General features: G+C 40.0%; 1 protein-coding gene across 2 annotated transcripts in view; it reads left to right on the forward strand.

Annotated features, from left to right (window-relative positions):
- The window catches only part of mark4b (MAP/microtubule affinity-regulating kinase 4b), a 55,667-nt gene that overhangs the window by 16,889 nt on the left and 21,230 nt on the right, over window positions 1-17,548 (forward strand). For both annotated transcript variants that reach the window (XM_087851216.1, XM_087851217.1), the window contains exons 2-3: window positions 5,819-6,016; window positions 6,992-7,045. In XM_087851216.1, coding sequence (XP_087707342.1) covers window positions 5,819-6,016; window positions 6,992-7,045 — 252 coding nt within the window. The remainder of the gene's footprint in view (window positions 1-5,818; window positions 6,017-6,991; window positions 7,046-17,548) is intronic.

Consider the following 17,548-nt stretch of genomic DNA (forward strand, 5'->3'; position numbering starts at 1 on the left):
TATCTCTTTTTTCACAGAAAAAGACAGGAGCAGAATGCTGCAGATCTGCTTAGAAAAACCAGTTAAATGTGTTAGTGTTAAATCATTTTTTGCTCTTGGTTTAAGAACAGATCTTTATCAGCTTTGTTGACACCTGATCATGATCATCATCCTTCAGGCATGTCACGCCATCATAAAGATCTGAAAATGTTGAGAAACCGCACAAGAGGCTGTAGTTTTATTTTATCTTATTAATTATAAGATAAAAATTATTCTGTTATAGCAGCCAGCAGAGCAGGGCAATATAAAATATTTATCACGATATACATTTGAAAATTTGCGATAATGATATAACTGACGATATAATTGACACTAGGCAAAATACTTTACAACTCCACAACTTTATTAGTGCAAAAAAAACCCCATCAATGTATTTTCACTTAAACAAGCAGGTGTTTTATGTGAATTAAAGTTATATAAAAATTTAACAGTGCAAATGCAAATTCCTTGCTGACAGTTTAACCAAAAGGCATTTCCAGTAGAAATTGGCCGACATATCCTCAGCATAACCATGTATAATATCCACAAAACTTAAAAAGAGGTTATACACACACAATACGGTAATATTATGTTGAAGCACAGTATGTATCACTCCGCCAGGCTCCGCCTACGATAGCCGTAATGCTCCGACAATCCATCAAGCGTTGCAGGTTCATAGCTTAGCAAAGTCGTACTAAAACATTTGACAGATTTTCGAGCGCCGTGTACATAAAGTCGTTTCGAGGACAGTAAACACAACCAGAATTCATACATAAGGCACACGGGATTATAAGGGGCTCTGTCGAGTTTCAGAAAAATCAAAGGATTGATTTCAAGTGTGCCGTATTTTCCAAAAAACACGGTAATAACGACGGCCCGCATGCTCTACCAAAAATAGCGCTTTGTTGTGTATCTGACGGACGAAAGCTAAACCAGTTCTGCACCACTGAAGTTGCAGCATTTTTACAAACCAATTCTGGTTCATCCGTTTCATTCAACGATTTGCTTTTGCCGCCATGCTTTTTCCGACGTGTGCGTATGAAAACAAAGGCACTGCGCATGCGCGTTTTACCCAGATTCTATCGCAATATTTCATTTTTCTATAATTGCCCAAAATTATACCGGTATTACCGTGAACGGTATGATATGGCCCAGCCCTAGCAGCCACCTTATATTAAACTAACACAAAATCTAATAAGAAAACATCAGCCAAAAGCAAATAGCTCCACAAAATCAAATTACTCTATTAGTTTTTTTTTAAATAAAGTAGAATCTAAATGAAATACAATAAAATGGCTACATGAAGTAAACTAGCAAGTAAAGCAGAAAACAGCAAACCCCAGATCATATTAAAGTGTCTGAACAGAGAGTGTAAAGTGTAATGAGCACTGCAGGTTCGAAATAAAACCATTAAGGTGCTCGGACATACATGTTGTGTTGCCTGATGTGGGGAAAATGTCCTGTACCTGTGTATATAAGCTGATTATAGACGTGGATGACTATGCATAAAGTGCAGAAATTTCTTTAAACAACTTTTGGCAACTTTTCAAGCTAAAAGTCGGCGTCAGATCTTTCAGCATCATGTCAGGCCCTTTGGCAGCTACGCTCACACCTTCAGCGCATTGTTGTTTAATTGACATCAAGCTGTCATTCGTGTAAGCCACACATTAATTTATAGGAATAAGCTGGCATGCTTCCTTTGTTGAGTCATTGACAGGAGCCTTGCCTGTCAACAGTGTGTTCCTCTGTAAGTTGATGTCGAAGGAATTATTCAGAAAGTAACAAAGAACATTTCAGCTTGTTTTTTCTTCATAGAGACTAAAGTGTAAACTGTAAAATGAGAGACTAACAAAACACCAGAATCTCACTCAACGAAACTGAAGCACAAACTTCTTTGGTGGTCTTTAAGAGTCAACAAGCTGTATTGTCAGATAATTGAATTAAAAACGCTTCAAGAGGCACCAACAGTACAAACAGAGTGGAGCAGTCCACTTTAGTGACTAATTTTACACCTTAGTGGAGTGAATTCTGAAAATAGCTTCCCACTATGCCGCTGTTATCAGCAGGCTTCAACATTTTTTTTGAACCAGACCATAAATGTGCTTTTAATGGTTCAAAGTTGGGAATTGTAATACTGGGATCTGGGGATTGACTCAGTTCTTTAGAGTTACCCTAAGGATCATTAGAGGAAGTGGTGTTTTTGGTACTTTATCATTTTAGGGCTCTGGAGTATGCATACTGGACAGAAGCAAAATCTGATTTTATAATAAGAATAAACATTGTATTGGTTTAACCTCGCACACGTTCTTGTTACGATTTAACGATGCAGATGGACACCAAATCTCAGTGCTTTCAGTCTACAAGGACAAGGTGCAGCTTGTTTGCTGAATGTGCAAATCATTTAGCAGCAACCACCCCACCCCAAACACACACAGACACACAGAGCCCTTCATCCATCTTCTATATCAAATGTCACCTTACACCCATACTGGAGGGGGAGGGTGGGGGCTTTAATCGCCCCACTCCCCACCCTATGATATCTTTGCTGCTGCAGTCTACCAGCAATATAGACTCCATCACATCTTGCTCAAGCACACACACGGGCCTGCTTGTGAATGAAACTGCGTTGTAATCAGAAGGATTGGGTGAATCGATAGACTGCACTCCCTGAAGATGGCGAGATGGCGAGATGGGAGTAGAGTGATGGAGGCCACCGGGCTGCTCAAAATGATGAGAGGTCGCTGAAAATGAAGATAGCGTCGTGAGACAAAAGAGAGGGCGTGTCCGGGCATGGCGAGGAGAATAGAGAGAAAGGAGGCAAATTGATTTGTCTGGGGGAAGGGATGAACCAGAGGAGAGAGAAGAGGAGGTGAAATTAAAGGGGGGAAGGGAGAGGAAGAGGAGAAAATGAAGGAACACATTTGCTTGGTGGCTATGGCGTTTTAAATATCAAATTCCAACTCTTTAGTTATAATCCTTCAATAAAATATTAGTTTCAGTTTGTACTATTTTGGTCCGAACCTTGGTGTGTGATCAGCATCAGAAAGAGAGATGAAAGAATAACAGCTGAGGGCGATTTTTATTTGTTTTCTGGTGTGCTGATTAATGTTGCAGACAGCCCACAATCAAATTTATTCTTCTAAACAATAAACTCGACATTTTGGTTTTTTTACATGGTACTTTAGCTTTTAATAGTAATTTCTTCACATAGGATATGAGCTAGAAACATCTCCTTTCTTCATTTACAACCAGTTAATTCCCCCCAGGGATGTAGCACATTTCTCAAAAACCTGCTTTTCTCTTTGTCTTTGCTGTTTTGTATTAGAAATATGAGGAAAAATGCCTCAAGTGTTTCAAAAAAATGCATTTTGGAAAGCTAATAAAACCTAAGAATGGAAGTCCACAAAGAGAACGACAAAAAGGAGGCGCGATGAAAGCTTTTTGATGTCTGAGAGATGCAAACGGGTAAAACAGGCTGGGTTTAAAAGGTCCTAACAGCAAATCAGAAATGATCTTAGCAAGCAGCTGAACGACTGGAGGGGGGGGGAGGGGGTCTTGACTTGAACCTCATTTGACTGCAGATTCTTCTTAGGCAACACTCTGCCAGTGATATTGCCTAATCTAGAAATTTACCAGTGATTCACAGAATATGTTAATCATGATATTGCTTCTGTGGGAATATACCAACACGGCAACATTTACCAGATAAAAATTATTCTCAAACCCATGGACATGTAAGTTGGCTCCTGAAACGATAAGCAAATATGTTCCTGCACTACTGTGTTGGTGGAAATAGGGTCGGCTGTTGAGTCATCTAAAAAAACAGACATGAGTTTTGTAGAAATCTTTGGGTTTTTGTTATTTTCTACATCACTTAACATCAATGGTGCTACAAGTCTCTGCAGTTTCTTATGACATGTAGTTTTGAATATTGAGTAATTCTCATTTTTCTAAAAGGTCTCATCTGACAGGGCTGGGCATGAACTTTTTCTGGCACTTTTTCTTTGTAAACTTAAACTTTTTGCTTGTCCAGGCAGAGACGCCGCTAATCTGGGGTAGAAATGAAAGCAATTCATTTCAACTGAATTTAAAGAAATCAGGTGGGAGAAAAAAATTGCTGTCACAGACGAGTGAACAGATATTAATGCTGAACTTTGACATCTGTACGGAGTGCTATGCAATTTATTTGAGCTTTTTCATTTTTAATTGATTGCAATGACGGGGCACTTTTTCGTCCTTTGAAATTAATGCTAATTATTCATGCTTTGCATGAAATATCACCCTGTAACACAGTGAGTAATGAACATTTAGTTGTTATTTACAGTTTTCCAAATGAAGCGGTCTATAGCTGGAACATTTCCTGTTGGCTTTCACAGAGAAAAGTAGTGATTTGCTAAATATAGTGAAAAGTGTAGCAAGTCGTTTGCAGGAAGGACTGAATCTCATCCGCCTTTGAGTTACAAGGTAAAAACTGATACAACTGTCAGGAACAAGCTTCTGCATCATTAATTGATTGTGAAAGTACTTTGTAGCTAACAAACAACATTTAATGCTGAGATTTTACAACAGTAATGTTCACCCTTCATTTCAGATGTTTGTTTTCATTGTAGTCAGGCCAGGTACCTGCGTTTGCCCTGAAGCTTCCTTTATTTTCTTGTTTCTTTGTTCCGCATGTCATCCTTACTGCAGATGGGTATTTATGTGTCCATTCAGTGCTCGGGAAAGCAAATAGAGAGATTAAAACTTGAAGTAAAGCGGTCAAATAAAACCAACAGTCAAGCCTGTTTAAAGATAAATGATCAGAATACATTTTACTCCAATTGAAATATGAAACATGATCAATATAAAGTCAGCAGAACTGATTCCATTAATGTGTTGGCACACAACACCAAAGGCCAATGATAATAAGAATAGCGCTGCACTCATATTGATGGAGTAGAGCTGGGTCTGGCTGACACACAGAGCGTAACATTTGTCAGACCTATATTACCTGTCTCGCCCTCATCACTGTGAGAAAATGACAAAGTGTTGGTTGGTTGGCTGTCGCAGTTACCCTGCTGTTTCACTCACCGATCTATTCTTTAAAGGGTGATTAAATTCAGACTGTTGTGGTAGTTTTAGATATGAGCATGTTGTGAGTATCAACAGACGCTCAGGTATGAAGGCCAGATCGGTTTCCCACCACCATCATTAGGAACACGAGTCTAACGTCACTGAGCCTGCAGCCACACACGAGTGTGCTGAATAAAAACATTGAGGGGTGCTGGGTGCTCTTTCTTTTCAACTTCTGGTGTCTGGTACAGGCATGCAGCTACATAGTCAGTGTCACAAGGTGTCTATAGGCATGCAGATCATTTGGAGCTTGTGACTCTCTTTCACTCTTTCAACATCGGTGCAAGTATTTTAAATATGTTCGCTCTGCAACTAGTTAAATTTCCACTTAAATAATAATTTAGCCAATTAAAGGTGAAAAAATACTTTAAAATTCAATAGATATAAAATTTAATAGGTATATTCCATCTACTATGATTTATTTTCAAGGCAGAGCTGCACAACTGAACTGTTTTGCTTGAAAAATGTAGTTTTTTTTTGTTTTTTTTTACCATATCAGCTCTAATGTTGTTTTTATTTAACGAACTGTGAGTGTGAGTCCTCTTTCGAGCAAAATTTGTTTTCTCTTACAGTTAGAGAGTATCACATCTAAGATTTCACATTGGATACAGTTCTTAATATTCCACTAAAGATTCCACTAAATTGAATTGTCACAGTAGTTTATGTATTTATCTCTCTCTTTCTTCAGCATACCTCCCTGTCGGCCAGCCGCTCAGAGAAGGGCACGGGCTGGTCAAGCCGCTCACTTGGTGCCAGATGTCGTAACTCCATCGCCTTGTGTTCAGATGAACAGCCACACATTGGAAACTACCGACTGCTCAAAACCATCGGCAAAGGCAACTTCGCCAAGGTTAAACTGGCGCGACACATATTGACCGGCAGAGAGGTGAGTTCAAAGAAACAAGGAGGAGAGAAAATCCTGATCATTATTACGCTGAAGGGCAGCCGTGCACAGTGGCTCATATGAGGCTAAAAGAAAAGAGTTTAGGGGTTGGAGCAGAAGTAAATACTCCTGGCGCAGTCAAGGCCTTTAAACCTTTTGAAGAAAGACTGTGTTTGTGTGTGTGTGTGTGTGTGTGTGTGTGTGTGTGTGGGTGGGTGTACGTCCATGTGTTTAAATACACTGTAGTCTTTCTTCTCATAAAACCCTTGACCTACATTAGCTCAGTTGATAACTCAGGGCTCAAGAAACTTTGTGTGTCTGCCACTGGCTTAATCATGTGATAGCTGCTGTTTCCACCCACATAAAGCAGAAGACATATATGGTGGTTTAAAGTTGTACTGGTATGTCCGGGTCACCACATGCTGTTAAACCTCTTGCTTTATTAAGTAAGTTTTAGCTTTTATGTCTTTTCTGTGTTGTAAAACATGGCGTGGTTTGAACTCTTTGGCCTCATTACAGTTTGTTTTGATTCACGTGTATTTTCTCATTTAAGACTATTGGATTGTGTTGTGCTTGCTAGCAGTATTACCCAATGCTAAAGATTCTTCAGATTATTCTAGTTCAGGGTTTATTTAGTCCGGAAGCTGGAGTAAACTCATCATATAAGCATATTTTTCAGTAGCCATGAAGTGTCAGACTGTCTTGACTGTCAATATGGACACTGAAGTGGCTGATAATAAATACAACTCAAAAAAACAGCAAATTAATTGATTAAAAAATGAAAGCAGTGGAAATTAGACGGGAAAAGCAAAGGGCCACGGATTGGACTCGAACTGCTACATTTCAGCCGTGTGGCATGCGATCACCTGCTCAACCAGTGAGCTATGCTGGCGTTACATAAGCCAGCTTTTGTTGGGCAAGTGTGATAAATTCTCTGTATTTATTTTGTTTTTGTTTGTTTTTGTTTTTTTCTCCCAGGTTGCAATAAAGATCATTGATAAAACACAACTGAACCCAACCAGCCTTCAGAAGGTGAGTGACACGTTACTGGATCAGCCGGTGTATATCAGTTTAATGAGCTGGCCACTTAACGTTCAACTGAACTCTAGATTTAATTCTTATAGTAAGAGTGCAGGATTTCTTTTCTTTTTAACCTGTGGGATTCTCTGTGTGCTTATTTGTGTTGCCTTAGATTAAAACCCTCAGTTGAGCTTTGTGTGCTGTAGTCATCTGACCTTTTACCTTTCGGTTGTTATGCGGTTAAAATGTGAAAAACACAAAAGCAACAGTTCGGGGAGAATTTCAGCACTGAGGCATCTGCGTTGGCTTTGTCAGTGGTTACAGGGAAGATTCGTCTCTCCATCTTCAGCTCTTGCAGTGCTGCTTGATAAAAGGCTTGCCTGTCCAGTTTTATGGGTTATTTATATCTTTTGTGAACTCGGTATAGTATATTCATTCAAAGAAGCCAGCGAAGCAGTGAATTTTTGCTTTGTGTCATTGTAATGCATCCGTCACATGTGCACTCAGTCCTCCAGAACAAAGCCGGACAAAGACTTGGAGTAACGTACGTCACCGTATGCTTCTGTGGTGACATTTAGGGTTATGTATTAACTACATGCGTTGCATTTGTGTCCTTAATGAGATTAAACCCTTTCCTGTCTCAGCTCAGACTGCTTGCATCTATTTGTGTTTTTGTGTGCGGTGCATGTGTTAATTGAGCGCGATCTAATGAAACAGAGTCGACCACTGCCTCAGGGCTGTCTTCTGTTTTCAAGCAGTGAAAGTTGCGGTATTTTCTCATTCAGCTATGATGGTGTTTAATAATGCAGCACTGAAATATTAATGTCTTCACTGAGTGTATGATTGTATTATATTTTGCTCCATGTGATTTTATTGTGGTGTCGTCCCCCCCGCATCCTGTAATTTAAGGTGGACCTCTTAGATAGTTGAGCAGTAAAGTTAATCATTATTCACTGGACTATAGTATCATACCTCCATTGTCATAATATCTAAAGCGTGACTGGGTAGCTGCTGTGACGTCACCAAGTGGTTAATGAAGTGTGAATTTTCATCGTTGACTAATCAATCAGCATACAGAAATATTCTTCCTTTCTGACTCCTGTAATGACCTTAATTTACAATATTAGCTTCATGTTTTATTCAATAAAACCAGAAAGTCGTGACTGAGCCCATAAATCATCAGGAGATTGTTTACCAAGGTCAGAGAGCAAAGGAGCCCAGGGCTGTTTTTCCATAGATTTCTATATGACTGCGAGTGTTTGTGCAACCACATCAATCGCCCCCTGTTGGTCACTTTAAAAAAACAAAATGCAGATTTAAAACACTTAAGCTTTGGCTATTTTTTCAGACCCAGAGGCTGCGTCCATATTTTTTACTGCCTATGCTAATGTCAAAGCTAGACTGTGGTTTAGACATTGGTTCGCTTATCGGTTGCATGTAGTACTAATATGCGGTTTTCACATGTGAACTCCAGACAGTGGCAGCTGAATCAGCTTTGCTTTCCCACATTTAGCCAGCAGATAGTTAACATCCGATCTTTTCTCACTAATGGAAACAGTTTGATTTAGGTGTTGGTTATTTTAGGACCACTGGCTGTGAATTCACCAGACAATCAATCAGACATCACATGGACTTAGTAGTATGAAGCTGGCAGGCTAAAGACAGTTGAATGTCTGGTCTCACATGCAGCTTCACCATTTAATGTCTGAAAATTGCTTAATTAAATGCTTGTAATTTAAAAAAAATACAATGAGTACTATAAAAAAATACTATGGTTTCTAAAACATGCTGCTAGTTTTTGTTTGCTCTGTTCTGGAAATGTTAGTTGGTTAAAGAAATGTGCTACTTATTTCTTCACCTTCAGACATCTGAAGTAGGAAATCGTTTTAATAGACTAAAAAAGCAGAGCTGTACCACAAGCTTTTATTCCCAGATTGGCAGCAAGTTTTTCTGGCTGTTCATTTTGTCATTTGCAGGTTTAACCTTGTGTATTTGTGTGATGGACTCACAGCTGTAAGAACCGTTCCCAGAGTTTAACAAGGGATTTCTTTGTACAGCCTCAACCCTGCTGACCAACCTTTGTCCTTGTTCAATTATGACTTTACTTTATCATGCATTTCACAACAAAAAGCACACTCTCTCACCTCATCTGGATCAATACTGCACCACATACACACATACAAACTGGCCTATTGATGAATTCTCAGCTGGTTAGATAACTAGTCCAGGCTAGGTTTGGCTCAACTGATAACACAAAGTTGTGTTATTGGTGACGTATGACTATTGGTCCACTTGGCCTAGATTCTGGCCAGGATGGCTGATTGATGACGCTGCTTCTCCACTTGTCAACAAAATTAAAACATAAGTTAGGAGGACTTGGATTGGGATACCAACTATCAGTAATTAAAGGCAATTACTCTGTAAAATTCACCAATTTATTAACAAAAATTGGTGTCTTTTCTTTTTTGTTTTTCAAAAATGTACATTATTTGTATTTGGTGAAAGATAAATAATTTTATTAGACTGCTGGTGGTTTTCCTTTTGCCTCTGACAAAAACCTTTTTTTCAGGGGCCGCAAATAATTCCTCAATGCAGCGAAAAAGACTGTGTGTGAATCTGGGGGATGAATTTGTGGATTGTGTGTGTCTGCTGGGAACACAGACAGTGGTTTTGCTGAACAGCAGTCATGAGAATGGCCGGGCTTTCTTAGAACAGAAATTGCCTTCGGTTCCGGTGGTGATACGCCGACTTAATCACACCATTAATCTGCTCTTCAAGTGTTGAATCTCAGATCCTGGTTTTATAAGGCGTGGTTCAGAGCTGTGTGTGTGTGTATTCTGCAGCCTGGTTGTGGTGTAGTGCTGCATAGCGCAGCTGTATCGGGGCAGGGGCTGCCCGTTACGTCCTGTCCTGTCAGCATTATTGTAGTTGGTGTAGGACAATATGCATGCTGCCAGGTGACACTGTCTCTCTCCATCTCTTTCTCTGTCTGTCTGCCACGTTTCCCCCTCACTCACTCACTGCCCGTCTCTTTCTCCAGTTATCACTTTCTGTGTGTGCTGAAAAAGTGTTGAATTTTATTATAAATCAATTTCAATGTTATGTTTATATAATATAAAGCTCCAGCTTATGATAAATTAGTATTAAGCCGAACTTTGTTTGGGTTGGACAGTTGTGTTGTTAGCAAATATAAAATTTTACTGTTAATATTTACAGGTGTTAATAACCATAGAGGAAGAACCTTTGGTACTTTGGTACTTTTCAACATTCTTGACCCCTCATAACTTCCTAAAGACATCAAATATCCACAGGTATCAAAATGTTGGTTTAAAAAAAGGCCTTTTATGTGCTGTAACTTGTTTTGATCAGCCAGTTATCACATGTGGTGGTAGGATCTTTAGGCGTTTTTACCAATGGAGACAGATCAAACATTTAGGGTGCCAGGGTTTCTGTTACTCTACGTCACTGAATTGGTGCATTAAATCGAAACTATAGTATGTTCATGATATTGATGTTGAGAGTTGGTTATGATTTTGGCCTTAGATTCTAACTTGAAGTGGTTTTACTGATTCTGAAGTTGGGAGGGCCTGATTGATTTTCCATGGAGTGACACATAAAACGGGAACACTGTAAATAATGTTTTTCATTATTTTTGTGGATAAAAATACATTTTACTAGCTAAATAATGTGGTTCATCAGTTGACATGGTTTAAGTTTGGCGAATGTCCTTGTGAAACTAGAAAATGTCAAACCTTCACCAATATGTCATCCTTTAAAGGAAAATAAGAAGTAAAGCCGTAGCTCAGAGTGAAGAATATTTGCCAATATTAATCAGTCTTCTGTCTTTCGTGGAAGATTGATTCGCTTTAGTGTACCTAGTGGAAAAGCACACAATTTGCATTTTAATTTTGACAGCATTAATATTCAAAAGTTGTCGTCTTCACAGTCGAGTTGAAATAGAAACACGCACGGGCTTCTTCCAACACTTTAATTCTCTCCACGAAAGCTCTTCGCTTCATCTCGGTCTTCCCAGCAGCTCACGCTGCGGTGCCTCAATCTATGTTTTGTCAACTGTAGCTTTATGCCCCACTTACCTCTCTCTTCTCCCTGCTGCTCCACTTTCTCTTTTTTTCTCCTCTTCGTCATCTCTTTATTTTGTTCTCTTTACTGTAACACTGCGTCCCACTTTTCCTGCCTTTCTCCCCGGGCGGTGTGTTGCAGTAGTAGCTCTACTGTAATCACAGCTGTACTCTTTGCCATCTGTAGTCTACAGTACACTTGTTTAAAGCTACAGGGACACAGGCACTGTCATGCTATGAGACTTTAAAAAGTGTATCCTGCTTCTAGAGAACTGCCAAATTTCCACCTTCACTTGCAGCTGACACACAATAGATCAACCACATGACTGATGCAGGCGTGATAAATAAAAGGATTAAAGGAACCGCTTCAGATTTCATCAAAATCAGATGCATATCTGTCCAACTACCTGAAATGGCATTGATATATTAATTTGCAGTTAGACAAAAAACATTTAAGCACTGCGTCCTAAACCGTAATATCTCAGGGCGTCTTCTTACTGTTGTAGATGTTATTTATTTTCAGTTACTCTCTGTGGAGCGTTTTGTACCTTTCTTAAGAAAAGTGCTGTATAAATAAAGTGTGTGGTTATTGTTAACATTATAAATCCAGGTATTATCTTCTGTTGTTGTACCCGCAGGCTGTGGCCTTCAGCAGATTGCAGATCTCTGCCAGTGTTGCTTCTCTGCAGAGCTTTTCCAAATTACAAAGCTGCACCCTCTGTAAACAGTTTATGTTAGTTCAAAGTTTTAGGTGTTTATGGTCTTAGAAGAGATCGTATAATGAGGTGGAAATCATGATGCCAGACTGAGTGTAGCAGAGCATTTACAGACATTTAAAACTGCACATTGGCAGGAAAAGAAGAAGGTCTTCCAATGATTTTTAGATGAATCTCCTTGTGAGTCCAAACAGGACTCCAAACAGTCTTGTGTTTGTGTTCATATCTTTGAGCTCTAATAGCAACATACAGGATCAAATGTCATTGTCCTTGTTTCCCCTGTGGCGTGTGTCGTTGGATAATCACCCAGACTATGCAGGGCCCCACAAAAAAGATTGGTGTTACTTTAAGAACAGGAGAATTTTGTGGGCAGCTGCTCAACTTTGTGAGTGTGCAAAAAGTAAAATAACTGTTTGAGCCACTATCTAATGCTGTGAAGTATGTTTTGTCCCTTGCCCAGGCCCCTTCACCCAGGAGCTAAATTCCAGACAGGGAAACAAAAGAGGCCGTCATGTAGGGATGGGGAGGTGGGGGTGGCTTTGAGGCACTGGAGCAGGAGCTGGGACCCTAAGAAAGACAAGATACAGAGCGCAACTGAAGACAACAGACGGTGCTTGTATAAGACTACATGGGTTATAACAAGCAGATAAAGCCACTGTCCAAAACACTCTCAGCTCTGCCTTTGTATGCATGTGTAATGCCATTATCTGGATTGCTACGCTGCATATTGTTCCTGCGTGGGTGTCTGCGCATAATCATATTGTTGCTGCTGTATGCATTGTTGTTATTGTGCCGGTCTGTGATGGGAATAATTAGACAATAAAGGCACAAGAGGGCGGGCAGACCAAAAGCAGAAGGTTTTCTCACAAGTGCGCTCCCTCCGCTTACCGTGTCTGGTTTAGACAACATCTATAAAACTATATGTCTCTGTTTTTATTAGAGCTGAGCCAGGATTCCTGTGATCTGGGTCAAACACCAAGCAGTAAAAGGCCAGAATTTAACTCCAGCGTCTCTTCATTAATGATTCATCTTCTCTTATCAACAGCCCTGAGAGCTCCTATTACTGCTGTGCGTTCAGTGAATGGGGGGACTGGGAGGTTGCTCATTTAGCAGGAGTTTAGTGGGAGCTTTTCCTTCAGGATCAATGATACGCAAGGTCAAACATGCATGCAAATGTTCCCTGGCAATGAGCAAAAGAAGCAAAACCCTTTAGCAGTGCAGCTTATTAGACTGCTCCAAAGCAAGTGTTTGCTTTAAATCGTGCTACACAAGCAGCCACGCATGCTGAAGTGCTTCATTAGCTTCAGGCTTTTTCTCAGATGTTTGCCTGGACAAACTTGATTTAAAATATCTCCAGCAAATCCCTTTATCAGGTCCAAAGTTGAGATTGTTTATAGACATGTTTAGTTATCCAGATCTGAAATGATGCCGCTAGTATTATTATTATTATTATTTCTTCATCTGAAAGAGAAAACACTTGGAGTCCACACACATCAGCTGTTTTCTCAGCCTTTAAAGCAAAAAACCCAACGTCATCTCATACAATGACCAAACATTTTGTAGATGAGCAGCTAATCAGAAAGTGGTTACAAGAGCTTGGCCTTAAAGGGGAAGAAACTAAAACACCTTGTTCTGAAGTGAGGAGCTGCACCAAGATCCAGTACAAGAGGAACAATGATTATTTTGAACTGTGAATCATGCAAAGCTTCTCTAGTGCAATCAGAAAATACAAATATGAAGCTGGACATGAGAGAAAAAAGTTCCCCTTAAGCTACAAGGCTAAAGTGTCTTTTTAATACATCGGCAGCAACAGTATCTCAGCAAACTGTTGCTAACACATCAGGAACACCAAATGATCTGTAGTGTTTTGTGCACATGGACCGCCTTTGATCGAACGGTGCCGTGCTGAAGGGCAAAATGGCATTAATTGTGTTTTTTGTTTGAAGAGGGCTGGTGCCTAAAAGCCTGTGGGCGTGACACAAATGCAGTTTTTAAATGTGTTTATTTCACGCGGACAGCTCACGGTAATGGATTTCAGTATAAAATAATAAGATGTAAACATGCCAATTTCAGCTGAACTGTGGGTTACATAAAGCTTTACAGTTGACATACAGGGACACGACAGAACGCACATAAACACACAGACGATGCATCGTGCTAAGTTTTAGAGCGAATAGTTCCCAACAACAGACTGACGTCCATGTTTCCTGGGCTGAGGAGTGGGGCTCTCTCATTCAGAGTGTTCACACACTCACAGATAGAGGGTTATTCACAGCAAGTACTCTGACGTGGGAGTGGAGAGTTTATTCGTCACCATCATTCTGCTGCTCTTTGTCTTTCACTCTCTTTCCTTTTTTCCCCTCAGATTCTCTGGTCTTGTGATTGGCTTCAGCTGATGAGAGGAAGTGTGTTTCATGGTTTGAGTTCTTTAGTGTGTTAATCTGTACACCCTGCAGTGGATATTTGAAGGGGTTATCAATACCTCGTTTCTCTATTTCAGCTTGTTTGCTTTCTTTCTGCTCCTTCGCTAACTCTGTGTGTGCTTGTGAGAGCATACTTGTCTGGATGGTTAGGGGGAGAAAACAGACACCCATTATGGATGAACTGGTCAAAGGCTAATAGACTTGGCAGACCAGACACATGAATCAAAAGTGTGCAGTACTCCTCACATTATGAGAAAGAGACAAGTAAAAATCTGCAGCAGTGGGTCATTAAGTTGCTTAGTGTAAATCCTCAGAAAAGCAACACTGAATTCTGTGTCCTGGCAAGGAGAGAGAAATAAAGGGTGACAAAAAATACAGAAATGCATTTAAGAAGAAAATAAAGCTGCTTAGAAAAAAACACAAGGAGAAGGCAGGGAAAGTGAAGGCTGCATTCAGAATGCAGATTAATTTCCTGTGTAAATATTTGCATTTGGCGAACAATTCGCTTTCTAAACCTGAAAATTTTAGACCCAAAGTCAATATTTTGCTATAAAAGGACCATATGGCAGTAGCTGTGGGTCTGTGTCTTCGCATGTGTTTGGCATTTCATGACTTCCCACAATCCCCTGGGCAGCAGGAGATCCAGGGATTATTACCTGGGTTTGCATGGCAACTGTGACGCGGAGCCATCACCGTGAGAGAGACCCAGGAAGTGATTACATGGAGTATGAATTTAAGAAGGCACACAAATATTGAAATTAATTATGCATTTAATCACAATCCAAAAAAACCTTTATAACATCAGTAATCTTCAAAATGGACCTAAAGTGCACTAAGAATCTTCATTATTGCCTCTGCAGCAGCACGAGCTGAGGATTAAATGGATCAATACTGGTGACTCAACAATTTCCTGGCCAGCTGCTAAAGTCTCCTTTCACACATACCCCATTTTGGAAACAATTCCCAGATGTCAGTCACATCTTTAAATATGCAACATCTCAGCAAGCAGCGCTCACAGATTGATTTCTCACTTGGAAGACCGAGCAGGCAAGAAAAAGGAGAGAAAATGTGGGAGAGCGAGGGTTAGTTGAGTATGGAGGAGAAGGAGAGAGGTGAATGAGTGTACCGGTGAGGGAGGACAGGCTTAACTGATAATACTTCTTAAAGCTCAGATGAACAGCTGATGCACCGTGCACTTAATTCAATTACACACACTCCCACTGGACTCACTGTGTCTGTGTATATGACAATGCAGCTTCCCATTTTAGGAGCACAGGATAGATAAAATATCTAACAGAAGAAGAGAAACTCGTGTTAATAACACATTAGAGAACGTCCTCTGTGGTTCTTATGTGTGAATGCTTCTCCTACACAGCGTGGCTCTTTGCCAACACGTTCACATCTGAGAGCTGTTTCTTCAAATCATTAATACAAATCAGTTAACAGTTGCATTTCATTATCTATTGATTAGTCTGTCATGTTTCTTTTCCAATCAGTTAGTGTTACAGCCTTAGTTTTATCTTAAGGTGACTTATTCTGTGTGACCGAGGATCCAAAACTCAAAAAAAGTGAAATTTCAGACGTGTTTATGATTTAGTGTTATAAGGTGTTTTATTGCTTTTTATTCATATTAATGCTTTCTGTTTTATGTCTCCTTTTCCTGTTGTTTTTAACTCTGTTTACTGTCATTGCATGTTTTTTTTCTTTCAATATCTCACTTTCTGTTTGACATTCATATCCAGTTCTTCTTGTGTGTCAAAGCGTAAACTCTTAAATTAGTTTAACAGTGCAAGCACACCACTTCTTGCATCTTGGCTGTTAGCTCTTTGTCACACTTTTGACCAGTCGACACCAAACAGGAAGCTTCTGTGTTGGCTGCTCTAATGCGAATCAGTCTGTTAGAGGACGTCTTCTTATGTAGGCAACAAAGTGTTTATTTTCTTCTGGGTCCACTGGCTACGAGGAATCTCTCCGACACAGGTACAGGCATGTAAAGCACTGCTGCCTCAGGTGACTGTAATGTCGTCGGGGAACGTTTTTTATCGCAATGTGAAAAAGCAAATTCCTGGAACGCATGTCTGTGTAGGCTCTCAGTCTACCAGGTCAAGTAGTCTTGAGAGCTTAACACCTTGGCTCATGTGAAGACTCGGATGATCGATAATGGGTCAATGACCCTCAGGACCACCTCTAAAGGGGACAACCCCGACCACGGGCTAAATACTTGAGACGCAACGATTTGTTTTTAGCAGTAAACCAGCTGTAAAATTGAATTTCTGTGAATCTGCAGCGTATGTAGATAAATGTACACAGACTAATCCCAGGATTACTGGATAAGTAATGGTTTTAAATTGGGAAATGTGTTGTTTTTTTAAAAATTCTTGTAAGTAAGCAAATGTCTGTGAAAGATTTATGTAGAATCCCATTGTTTAGTGTGTAATATGACGGAACGGTGGAGAAAGGAGTGCAAACCGTCAAATTATACGTGTATTCATATTTGCAGAAAATAGCCGGTATGTCATCTGAAATATCCTTCGTTTAACTATGTATTGTTAGATGAAAAGATGCAGAGATTCCAAATGTAATTATAAGCCTGAAGATGACGTGAAAACATGAGTGGCGTTGGGTTTTCTGTTCGATGAAAAGTCAGAGAGTGAGAGGGCGAGATAAGGGAGGAGCGCGTTTCCCAGGGCAGCTGAGGTTCTGCGACCAGAATGAAGGCATCGGAGCATTCCTGTTTTTGTATTCTGGTTCTTTTCACTGGCTTTGCTCTCTGTCCTTTGTTCTTTTTCCATGCTTTCACTTTTTTCACTCATGTGTAATATTTTCTCAAAGAATTGTTAATGAGGCAGGTTTGCGGCAGCGCTCCGAATAGGGAAAATGACTCAAACAGTAACATATGTTTCTATACCTCTGTTTAGTTTATCATGTTTTCTTAGCTTCGCTGAAACACTCCTGTCAGTGAAGCCCCATTCCCCCTTCATAGTTACAAATAACAAAATGAAACCTAACTGATGACTGATGAATGGAGATAATTGCATTTGTTCAGTGTGCAGGTGGTTTGTTTGAAGTTTTCTCTGATGTTGATTCATTTCTGTGGTGAAATGAGTGTTTTAAATCGGCATTGGGATGTCTCACTGTGAGTCCTGGCACATTCTCTCTGTAATCTTTTAAATGGTGTTCCCAGTCAAATGCATTACTTTAATGAGATGGAAGGAAAAAGAGAGAGAGAGAGGGTGATTGCATAAGAGTGGCAGGATGAGGCAGCAGTCTGGAGCTCAGTGATGGATTGGGAGGGGG

The sequence above is a fragment of the Neolamprologus brichardi genome, chromosome 14 (assembly GCF_056152115.1).
Source record: "Neolamprologus brichardi isolate AB-2024 chromosome 14, ASM5615211v1, whole genome shotgun sequence".
Lineage (NCBI taxonomy): Eukaryota > Metazoa > Chordata > Actinopteri > Cichliformes > Cichlidae > Neolamprologus > Neolamprologus brichardi.